General features: G+C 41.7%; 2 protein-coding genes across 8 annotated transcripts in view; one reads left to right on the forward strand and one right to left on the reverse strand.

The window, feature by feature from the left end:
* The window catches only part of PIGN (phosphatidylinositol glycan anchor biosynthesis class N), a 229230-nt gene extending 224555 nt beyond the window's left edge, over positions 1 to 4675 (reverse strand). For both annotated transcript variants that reach the window (XM_020995757.2, XM_078153336.1), the window contains exon 1: positions 4598 to 4675. The gene's annotated coding sequence lies outside the window, so the exon portion shown is untranslated. The remainder of the gene's footprint in view (positions 1 to 4597) is intronic.
* A 54-nt stretch (positions 4676 to 4729) lies between these two features.
* The window catches only part of RELCH (RAB11 binding and LisH domain, coiled-coil and HEAT repeat containing), a 138515-nt gene continuing 131241 nt past the window's right edge, over positions 4730 to 12003 (forward strand). For 3 of the 6 annotated variants that reach the window (XM_020995710.2, XM_020995712.2, XM_020995713.2), the window contains exon 1: positions 4751 to 5496. In XM_020995710.2, the coding sequence (XP_020851369.1) occupies positions 4989 to 5496 (508 nt within the window). In that variant the 5' untranslated portion in view covers positions 4751 to 4988. Of the gene's footprint in view, positions 5497 to 12003 lie in introns of all 6 variants that reach the window. The other 3 variants (XM_020995716.2, XM_020995715.2, XM_020995711.2) reach the window with 3 other exon arrangements.

Genomic DNA, 12003 nt, shown 5'->3' on the forward strand with positions numbered 1-12003 from the left:
GCTTCTTCAAGGATCGATTAATTAATGTTGACTACAGCCAGATGTTTATATAGGTAATGTTTATATAACCATTGGACTGGATGTCAGGACGATCCTGAGTTTTAATCCTGCTTTACTAGAATTATGATCCCAAGCATGTCACTTAACTTCTTTGACTCAGTTTTCTCATCTATAAAATAGCATCCACATCATAGGGCTATTATGAGGATGGAATGAGATAATATATGTAAAATACCTCGCAAATCTTAATTAACGTATAAATGGTAGTTATTTAGCATTATCATCACCATTGTGGTCATCATTATCATTCTCTAGCTACAGAAGCTAAAAAAGTATGATGTTCTTCTTTAATTGGACCTTCATATAGCTATAATGTAGCAGAGCAGTTAATTTAAATGGAATTATAAACCTGCAGACACACATAGGAAGCTAAGTTACTGGGAAAGAACTTTTAGACACTTCTTTGGAAGATAATAAATTGATTTTATTTTCAACCAGCTTAGCAAATGCATTTTTAATATTCTCTCTGCATCTGAGGCCTTAAAGTCATTTTCTGGTATTCTCATGACTGCAGGCAGAGTGGTAAAATGGAAAGACTTTGGGATCTGACATGAGTGGACCTTCATTCAGATCCTGGCTCTGCCAATTATTACCAGTGTGACCTTACAGCATTCACTAACCTCTCTGAGTCTTAGCTATTCCTGTTAAATGGGGAAGGGTTAGACCAAGTGGCCTCTACAGTCCCTTTCCAACAAAACATCCTAGGAAGGGACTTCATTAATCAGTAGTAATCCTCCTACTTGATAGGCCTCCCTTAAAAAAGATCTTAACTGAAATAGTCTTAGAAATCTTTAACTCAGCTGGCTGCCTTTTTCTGTCAACAAACCAGTTGCAGACACACCTTTTTCAAACTACTCTTCAGTCCCCAAAGCATAAAGTATAATGGCACTCTTTTGTTGCCTACCATGTCAGTTGTTTGAGTTTTTGCCTTGCATACAAAGAAGCACCAACTAGTTATACAGTAAGAGGCACACTGAATTAATACACAACTAATTTTTCTTTAAAATATTTTTAGCTGACTGCTAGGTCTGTATGTCAAAGAGATTTTTTTAAAAAAGGGAAAGGGATCTATTTGTACAAAAAATTTATAACAGGTCTTTCTGTGGTGGCTAAAACTGGAAATCAAAGGGATGCCCTACCAATGGGGGAATGGCTGAACAAGTTGTGGTGTATGATTGTGATGGAATATTATTGTGCTATAAGAAATGACAAGCAGGATCATTTGAGAAAAACCTGGAAAGACTTACATGACCTGATGCAAAGTGAAGTGAGAAGAACCAGGAGAATGTTGTACACAGTAATAGCAATATGGTATCATGAAGAATGTGAATGACTTAGCTATTCTCAGCATTACAATGATCCAAGACAATCCCAAAGGACATGCTATTTACCTCCAGAGAAAGAACCAATATTGTCTGAATACAGACTGAAGCATACTACTTTGCTTCTTTCTCTTTTTTCTTTCTTCCCGACTTTTGCTCTTTTTTGTTGTTCAAGTCCTTTTGTACAAAATGACTTAATATGGAAATGTTTTATATGATTGTACATGTATAACCTCTATGAGATTGCTTACTGCCTCGAGGAGAGGGGAAGGAGGAAGGAAGAGAGAGAATTTGGAACTCAAAACTTAAAAAAAATTGTTTTAGCATGTAATTAGGAGAAAATAAAAAAAATTTAAAAGAGATTATTGGTAACTTTGGGGAAAAAAATACTTTTGGCTGGATACTTAACTATTAGGTCCCTGACCTCCTCGACCTCCTACAGTTCTCTAAAATCTTTCCCCTATTTCCACTTCCAGATTAGGAATAACTAATCATCTTTAAAGAAAACTCTTCTGGATGTGTTGTAGAAAGAGATACATAGTATGGGGGGGGGGGAAATCAGCTTTAAAAATTAGCAGTTAATAACTTCCACTGAATTCCTAATATTACTAGGGAGTAAAAAGTTTCAATGTAATGTGACAATTAACTGAGTACATAGAAGAATCAGGAAATATTAGGTTACATTTAACAATGTTTTATATGTAGCACTCCTTCTAGAGGTGCTATGAGAATTAATGTGTTACTAGAGAGAGGCAGTTTGGCTCACTGACCTTAGTACCAGATCATCAAATTGCTCTCCAAGGTCTGCTCTTAGGCAAGAAGTGAATTGCTCTATGACCATGTCCAAATCATTTCATTTTCTCTATGCTTCAACTTGTGTTGTGTGGCATCACTGCCATGAAAAGGGATGACTGATGATGGTCAGATGGTACAGAAACCCTCCATAGCAGTTATGGTGTATGAAGTACTTTGCATGCATGCACTCACACATCTGTATAGGCATCATATCCTTTATTTCCAGTTGACAATGGTCATCCCAAAGTACCAAGTCCTTTAGTGCTTACTAAATGTGTCCTATTAAGTGGTCAGGGCCCAGGCCTCCCATGGAACATATGCAGAGGATGTATATGCCTGCACTCTGACCACTTCTAGGTACATGTATGCCCAGTGATAAAAAAAAAACTGGACACTTGGAAGTGGACATTGCTATATCACTATAACACAGTAAAAGGAACCCTTCCCTAGAAGTTGGAAGCCCTATCAATCAATCAACAAGCATGTTAACTGCCTACATAATGCCAAGAATTCTGCTAGGAGATAAGGATGAAACAGCCTCTACCCTCAAGAAACTTACAAATATAGGTGGGGGAAGATAACACACACACATAGCAGCTGGGGTAAATTAGAAAAGGCTTCAGGAATTAAGCCTTGAAGGAAAACTTATTTTTCCTTGAATTTGTATTCTTACAGATTATCACAGTGTCTGATCCTTAGATAAATGTTTTATCTAATTTAATCTAACTAGGAATTCTAAAAAGTGGAGGTGAGGAAGGAGAACCCACAAGGAGATGGACTGCATTACAAGGAGCACTACAACTAGTTTGGCTAGAGTATATGGCTGAAGGAGGATAATGAGAACAAGGGGCCTAGATTCAAACACTGAAACTCAGTCTCTAAGAAACTCCAGGATTTGGCAACTTTGAGTCTCAGTTATCTCAGCTATAAAGTGATAGTGGCAGGCTAGGCATTGTGGTATAGTAGAAAGTGTGTGAAATTTTGAGTCAGAGGGATTGTATTTGAATCCTGGCTCTGCTATTTATTATGTGATTTTGAGAAGTTTCCTCAATATAAAACGAGCCAGTTAGATTAACAGGCCTCTATGCTTCCTTCCAGCTCTAAATCTATGACCCTATGACCCTTTGAGTCTGCAGTTTACAGAGGAATACTTTGTCATAGTTTATTTTCCCACTGTTACGAAGGAACTGCATGGCTGAAATTTAATAATCATAATAGCTGACATATATATATATATGTATCGCTTACTATGTAGTAGGCACTGTGCTAAGCACTTTACAATCATTATCTCAAATGATCCTCGGAGCAACCCTGGGAGATAGATGGTGATTCCAGAAACAGTCACAGAATGGAAAAGAGAACACTTAGTTCATGCCACTCATCCCACATAAACCCCTTAGTTTGGGTTTAGCTTCCTTCCTTTCCTGGGACCCTCACTATGGCAGAAGTTTTTAACCTTTTTTTGGGTCATGGACTTCTCTTGCATTCTGGTCATGGCTATGGACCACTTTGGGGTAGCTTAGAACACTGGGTTTGGAATCAGGAAGACTCATCTTCCTCAAATCCAGCCTCAGACAATTACTAGCTGTGTGACCCTGGGCAAGTCACTTAATCCTGTTTGCCTCAGTTTCCTCATCTGTAAAATGAGCTGGGGAAGGAAACTGCAAACCACTGCAGTATCTCTGCCAAGAAAATCTCAAATGGCAGTGAGTTGGATACAACTGACAAATAAATGGACCATTTCTCATTGATTTCTTATTGAAATCATATAGGAAATTTATATAGAATTGTATCATATATTAAATACACAATTTCCATATGATTATATAGGAAACACTATATTGAAATAGTTTGTTTTATATATCTACATATTTAAATTTTATGTACATAAATTTAAACATATAAAATAAATACATATAAAACTATTTCAATACAGTAATCCTATGAGTTTTGTAACCTTTAAAACATTCTGAGAAATGGCATACACACATATATTTAAATTCAGAAGTTTAAAGCCCTGGCCTGGGGTGACAAGGATAAGTGTGGCACCCGCCGGCTCTCGCACCTAGAGGCGCCCGGACAAGCTGGGATAGCCAGGCTTGGCACCCGCTGACCCGCAAGAGTCCAAACCTGCCGGGGAAGGAGGGAGGGAGGAAGGAGACACTGCCCTCCCCCAGACCTCCCCCTCACCGCCCCCCAATCCCTCCATCCGCGGGCTCGGAGCGCCCCAGAACCTCCCGGAAGCGGGGCTCTGCCGTGGTTCACACGTGAGGAAACGCCCACGCAGTCACTCAGCGTTAAAGGCAAAGGACCGAAGCCCCCAGGGGGTGCCATCCCTATCCCCGTGACTGCCCGTAAGGGATCCTCCGAGGCACCGCGCCCCCCGCGCCGCTTACAGCCGCGCCAGGGTCGGGACTTACCGGCTGCTGGAGGTTCTCGCGATACCGAGAGCGCTGATCCCCAGCACTTTCCCTCCTCCTAGGGCCTATCCAGCTGAAGAGGGGGCGGGGCCTCGGGGCGTGGGGGGCGGGAGAGAGGGACGTTCCGCTCCAGAGCGGGGGTGGCTGGGAACGCGAACAACTCCCACTTCCCGCGAGAGTGGAGACCAGGAAGACGCCTGCGGAGCCGGGCTGTGGAGCAGTTGTTGCTGCCTGTGCCGCGGTAGCTGCCGCCTCTCTGCGGGGAACCGAGGCGCAGACGGCTAGTCCGGAGGCGGGCCCAGGTCGGAGCGGCCCCTCCGGGCCCGCGGCAACACCAGGCGTGGTGTGTCACCGTCCGGCGGGGAGGAGCCGAAGCACCTGACAGATTAAGATGGCGGCGATGTCTGCGGGAGGGGGCTGCGGCGGCGTGAACCCCTTTCTCAGCGACTCGGACGACGACGACGACGAGGTGGCGGCGGCGGCCGACGAGGAGCGGCGGCCTGGCCTGCGGCTGGGTCCCGGAGGTGGCCCCGATCCCGGCTCCGGAGGCTCGCTGTCCCCGCAGGAGCCGGTGGCCGGGGCGGGCGGAGGGCGGCTGGGGGTCGCCGGGGGGGAGGCGGCCGCGACGGGGGAGCCCCCCGCCCGCCTGTCGGTGGACGCTATCGCGGCGCAGCTGCTGCGCGATCAGTTCCTGCTGACGGCCCTGGAGCTGCACACGGAGCTGCTGGAGAGCGGCCGGGAGCTGCCGCGCCTCCGCGACTACTTTTCCAACCCCGGCAACTTCGAGCGGCAGAGCGGGACCCCGCCGGGGGTGGGAGGCCCCGGGATCCTCGGGGCAGCCGGAGCGGGGGGTGTCGGAAGCCGGGAGCCGAGTGTGATGCCGGGCGGGGGACAGCTCAGTAAGTGCTCTACACTGCCGGCTGAGCCGCAGCCTCGGGTGTGGATGCGGGCCGGGGTGACAGCTGGGGTTTTTGGCGTTTTGCATTTTTTTACTTGTGTGGTGCTGGGGGGAGCGTGGGGCTGGGAAAGGGAAAGAAATTGTACTTAGACTCTAACAGGAAACTGAAAGGTCTCGTTGAACTTACATTTGATCTTCATATCTTGGTTTCCTTATAGGTTGGGAGAAGGAAGGAAAGGTCTAGGGAAAGCTGCCAGGTTAGCAGGTTGATTATCTAATTTAGCATGTTTATATTTTCAACCTTTGGTCGTCATTTCATGAATTTCCACATCAGGAAGGAAAATGTTTTACAGAAGGAGGGTGACTGAATAACGTAAAACAAAGACATTTGAGGCTTAGAGTACTTTGAAGGCTTAGGTGATCTTTAAATGATTGTCATAGTCCATATTTTTTAAAATGGGGCTTATGCTTCATAATTGGTTTCCTCTTAGGGAAGAGCTGCCTCCACCCAATCCTGTATGTTTTATGTGAAGTAACTTGGATATTCCCAAAGTGATGAGAATTGGGAAGTTGAGCAAAGATATTAATGTGTTTATGTATTGTGCTCTTAACTTCTGCTCTAGGCACTGGAATAGAAAGTTGAAATATTATATAGTTCCTGTGGGCAAGGACTTCGAACTCTAGGGGGATGAGATAAGTAAATAAATTATTATGATGCAAGTTAGCATATAATTATCTAGGAAAAGTCAAACAAACCTTAGAGATGCAAGGAAAGAGGGATCTCTTCTAATCACAGTCACATAGGAACTGGCACCTTAACTAAGTCATAAAGTTGAAGCAGGATCATAGGTTTTAGGAGGCCATGAGGGGACCATAAAGATAATTTAACCCACCTTAATCTCAAATCTTAGCCAGAATGGGGCAAGAATGTGTGGAGTATCCACACATTTGTCATCTTTGTCTGGAACAAATGGAAGCAGAGCATTTATTAAGAGCCTGCTAGGAGCTTTGCAAATATCTGATTTGACCTTCAGGATAACCCTGAAAGGCAGGTGCTTTTGTTATCTCCATTTTGTAGTTGAGAAAACTGAGGCAGGTAGAGAGGCTAAGTGACTTGCCCAAGGTCACATAGCTAGTAAGTGTCAGAAGCTAGATTTGAATCCAGATCTACTGACTCCAGGCCCAGTGCTCTATCCACTGAGCCACCTACCTGCCTAAGGGAAAAAACAGTAATAACTTCAATTTCTGGGAAGTGAAATTCAGTCAAGGCTATAAAATTATGTCTGAGACAGATCATTATAGATCTGGTTTGTATTTCCATAAATTTTTGGACAGGATTTGACTTAATCAAATTTATGCCTTAGATGATCTTGGCAGTGTTGTTAAAGATGGAAACTTCAGATAAGGGAATAGGTAAGAGGCTATTAGAGTAACCCAGGGGATTGAGGACAAGGACCTGATGTAAAATTGAGGGAAGGGAAAGGAAAAACGTGCTGGATATTGCACTTAGAATCAGTAGGATTGGATTGACTGGATATGGGAGGAGACAGTCAAGAATGACTCAAGTGTTTGAGCCTGATGGTGTTTTGAAGAGAAATGGGAAATTAGGAGGGGGCAAACTTTGGAAGGAAAATCATCAGTTTGGGACTTCATGAGTTTAAGATGATATTCTAGATCAACCAGCCAGTCATCAAGTATTTATTAGGCCCCTACTATGTGTCAGGCACTACTACATACTGGTAACTCAAGTACAAAGAATGAAACAATTCCAGTTTGTTCAGAGTTTGCATTCTAGCAGGAGAGAAAACAAGTATGTCTAAAAATATATACAGCACTTTGGGCAGGAGAGCATTGACGGTTGGTGGAAATAGGAAAGGCTTCATGCAGAAGATGGTTTTGAAGCTTCATCTTGAAGAGAAGGCTTTTGAGCCAGGGGTAAGAAAGGGAGCACATTCAAGGCATGGAAAACAGTTAATGCAGGAGCACAGAAATGGGAGATGGAGTGGCATGTATGAGGAATAGAGGGAATGCCCTTTTGGGTAGAAGTCAAGAATACAGGAGAAGTAGTAATGTCCAACTAGGTTAGAAAGAGTTTGGGACCAGGTTGTATAGGGCTTTAACTGTTGGACTGGAGTTTTGACAGCCTGAAGACAGAGAGAAATGAGGCTGTTATAACAATGTAGGCGAGGGGGAATGAGGGCCAAGGTGGTAGCTGTGGGAATGGAGAAAAGGGATCAAACATAAGAAATGTTGTGAAGGGAGAAACTGCAAGATTTGGCGATTCATTATGTGGAGTGAGGAAAAATGAGTAGGTAAAGATAGTATTTGGGGTTATGATTCTGGAGTCAGGAAAGATGGCTATATAGAAATTGGGAAGGTTGGAACAGAAGAAGGTTTAGAAGAAAAAAATGAAAAGCTCACGGGGCTATATAAATATTTCAACTTTGTATTCCAATGCCTAGGACAAAGCAGGAACTTAAAAACATATATATTATTGCTCAACTTCCCAATTCTCATCACATTGAAAACAACCAAATTGTTTCACACAAAGCATAACAGGATTGGATGGAGGCAACAGGGTCTCATAGTTTACTTAATTTTGGCAGCTTTGATATTAAAATGTCAATAAATTCAACAATTTTTGATTAAAAAGAATCTAATTAGGAAGTTTAAAGTCCATTTTTTAAAATAAGGACTATGATGATCTTAAAAGTACTGTAAGCCTCATAAGCCTTTCTTTTATGTTGTTCAGTGAGCCATGGAATTACTTTTCCTTATCCTGCAAAACATTTTCATTCCTGATGTTGAGATTCTTGAAATGACAATCAGTGGTTAAAAAAAAAAAGTAAAGATGTTGCATTTGAAAAGTCTGGTAGGCAATTGAGCAGTTGATTATTTGATGCTAGAGCTCTGAAGAAATACTGGGACTGTAGATCTGAGAGTCATCTGCATAGAGGTGGGAAAATCCATCTCCCATGGCTACGCCCATGGGAATTGATGAGGTTACAGAGAGAGAATTTAGAGGTAAAAAGAAGAGGACCTAGGACAGGATCTTGGGAAACACCCACAGTTAGGAAGTGTGCTATAGATGATGAACCAGCAAGGGAAAATGAGAAGGAACAGTCAAACAAGCAGGGGAAAAACCAAGAAAAGAATGTTAGGAAAATCCAGATGAAAGAGTATCAAGTTGGAGAGGATGGTCAGCATTGTCAAATGCAACAGACAGGTTGAGAAGGATTAGCACTGAGAAAAGATCGAGATTTAGCAAGAGAGCACAGGTACCTTTAGAGCAAGCAGTTTCAATTGAGTGATGAGGTCAGCAGAAGCTAAATTGCAAAAAGTTGAAGAGTGAATGAGAGTAGAAGAAATGGAGGCAGCTAGTGTAGATAGCTTTTTCTAGGATTTTGGCTGAGAAAAGAAGGTGAGATGTAGCACAAGAGTTTGAGGGGATAGTCAATCTGTCAGCTAGCATTTATTATGTTCTGTTCCCTGCCAGACATTGTGCTAAGCCCTGGGGATGCAAAGAAAAGCAAAAGACAGTACTTCCCCTCGGCTACCTCACAGTCTGATGGGAAAGGCAACATGCAAACAACCATGTACAAACAAGATATATACAGGATAAATGTGTGTGTGGGGGGGGTAATCTCAGAGGGAAGGTATTAAGATTAAGGAGGAGTGGGAAAGGCTTCTTGCAAGAACATTGGACTTGAGCTGCTTGAGGAAGGCCGGGGAACCAGGGAAGCTGATATGGAGAAGGAGAGATTTCCAGGAGCGGGGGACAGCCAGTGAAAATGCTTAGTCAAAACATCAAATGTTTCATGCAATGAACAGCAAGGAAGACAGGCAAGAGTATGTGGATGGGGGTCCAGATGAAAGGGTTTGAAAACCAGACAGTATTTTCTATTTGATAATGGCATTAATAGGGAGCCACCAGAATTTATTTAATAAAGAGGGATATGGTCAGACCTGCCTTTCAGGAAGATAACTTTTGACAACTGAGTAGAGAGTGGACTGGAGTGGGGAGAGGCTAGAGGCAGGGAGACCAACCAGCAGGCTCTATTACAGTAGGCTCTCATCGATGTGGTAGCAGGATTTGAAAGAGAAAGGAGCACAAATGAAAGATATTGTGGAGGTAGAAATGACAGAACTTGGCAACTGATTGGATATGGAAGGTGAGAATGAGGAGTCTGGATATCTAGGATATAAGTATGGGTGACTAGGAGGATGATAGGATGAGGGAGAATTGGGAGCAGAGATCATGAGTTGTTTTTGAAGTATTGAGTTTAGATATCTACAAGGCATCTAGTTGAGATGTCCAAAAGGCTGTTGGGAAGAGAGGTTAGGGCTAGACAAGTAGATTTGAAAATCATTTTGCATAGAGATGATAGTTGAAATGGTGGAATCTAATGAGATCACCCAGGGAAATAATATACCTCTATCTACCTCAGTTTCCTCAACTGTAAAATGAGGAAAACAGTAGTCCCTACTTCACAAGGTTGTTATAAGGATCAAATGGGATAACATTTGTAAGGTACTTATCACAGTGCCTGGCACATAGTAGGCACTTTAATAAATACTTATTCCCTTCTGTCCCCTACCTGTAGGCAGTGGTAAGCCTTGCAAGAAGAGCTTCCTTCCTCTGAGACTGGGGAAAAAGAGGAAAGATGGTGTTTGGGGATTTTGAGATGAAAACTCTGTCTTCACACTCTGTTGTCCAGTCAAACTAGCCTTCTTCCTCACACGTGAACACTGCCATGCCCAACTAAGGGCATTTTACAGTCTGTCCTCCATGCCTAGAATGTATTTACTTATTAACACTGCCTCTTTGGAATTTTTAGTTGTTTTCAAAATTCAGTATAAGGCCTTTCCAGTCCCTCCCTTCTCCCTTGCCCCAGCTGATAGGGGTATCAGAATAAAAATTATTTTGACCTTCTGATTGAAAGTTACAGTATCAAAGTATATCTTTTTAATTGTTCTTTTAAAGGTACTGAAAGCCTCAAGTTAATCAACAGTCAATAAAGTACCCAAAAATCTACTTTAAAATTCCAGATGCCACTAAAGCCTCACAGAACAATACAATGAAATTAACTTTCCTAACCATTAATATATATTCCTAGAATTTAAATATTTAATTTAAAAATTGGTCAGATTTTATCATGAGGCCCTGGAAATGTCCCGATTATTGTTTTTTTGTTTTTTGTTTTTTGTATTGGAGTTACACATATGGATACTACATGAAATAGAGGGTGATCAATAGGGGCTTGGAAATCATATTCTTATATATAAAACTGCAGTGACATTTATTTCCAACAGGATTTCACTTATATAAATGCATTTATTTTAGTACAAATGTATGAAGACTTTCATTGAAACCGGCTTGAATAAATAAAAAGCTCTTGGAACAGAAATTTCTGACAACTGTCTACTGTTGTAAGGCAGAGAAAAACACTTTCTTCATTTGGTTTTCTCACCAGTTTTAATGCTGTGCTATTTTAAGCTCTGAGAAAGCTGGGAAAGGAGTTAAATTGATAATGAGATATTTGCATATCTCCAGACTTCTTCCAAAGGATAAGAAGACACCTTTGAAAAACCATTGTCCTGGAAAAACTGAAAAATACAAAACATTTGAGAAAGGAAAAGTAAATTATACTTTTTTCTTTAACATATTTTACTTTACATAAAAGGATCCTAATAAATGAAAATGGTAAAAACATCACATGAAAGAGCTTAATTCATGTAACAAAATGACAAACTTGGCTTCACTTATTTATCACAGGCATTTCTAAAATCTTTTAAAAATCTGTATTGTTGTTGTTTAATCATTTCAGTCTTGTCCAACTCTTTGTGGTCCTTTTTGGGGTTTTCTTGGCAGAGATACTGGAGTAGTTTTCCTTACATCTCCAGATCATTTTACATATGGGGAAACTAAAGCAAACAGGGTTAAGTGACTTGCCTAGGATCCCACAGCTAGTAAGAGTCTGAGGCCACATTTGAACTCAGACCTTCCTGACTCCAGGTCCAGTGCTCCACCTAGCAGCCCTAAAAAAAATTTTTAACAAAAAAATTTGTGTATAAATGCTGAAAAAAATTATTTTTTCCTAAAGCAATATTTTAAAAGTCAGCATTTTTGCTGTACTAAGAAGAATAAAAAATGTTTTTTAGCTGAAAAAGTATTTTGTAAAATTAAACAAAGAGGAAGTGAAATACAAAGCGGTAGTCATTTCCTTAAATTAACTATGGACAATAAGGCAAGAAATCTTGATGAGGACTTAAAAAGATGTCACTGTGGCAGTTGTTGAAGGACCATGACATTAGGGAGGTGGTGCTTTGATATGCAAGTGAACTGAATTTAAGTGAGGGAGGGTTGTGCAAAGTCATTAGCCTCACTTTCTCCTCTGTAGCCATCTGGATCCAGTGACAAGATACAGATTCTGGATAACTGGAGATGGTCCTGCATGCTGTGGGAATCCTTGGCCTTTTTAAGCTAAGGTCTTTAACAGGTCTCAGT

This window comes from Phascolarctos cinereus, unplaced genomic scaffold (assembly GCF_003287225.1).
Source record: "Phascolarctos cinereus isolate Bilbo 61053 unplaced genomic scaffold, phaCin_HiC Scaffold_4;HRSCAF=312, whole genome shotgun sequence".
Taxonomy (NCBI): Eukaryota; Metazoa; Chordata; class Mammalia; order Diprotodontia; family Phascolarctidae; genus Phascolarctos; species Phascolarctos cinereus.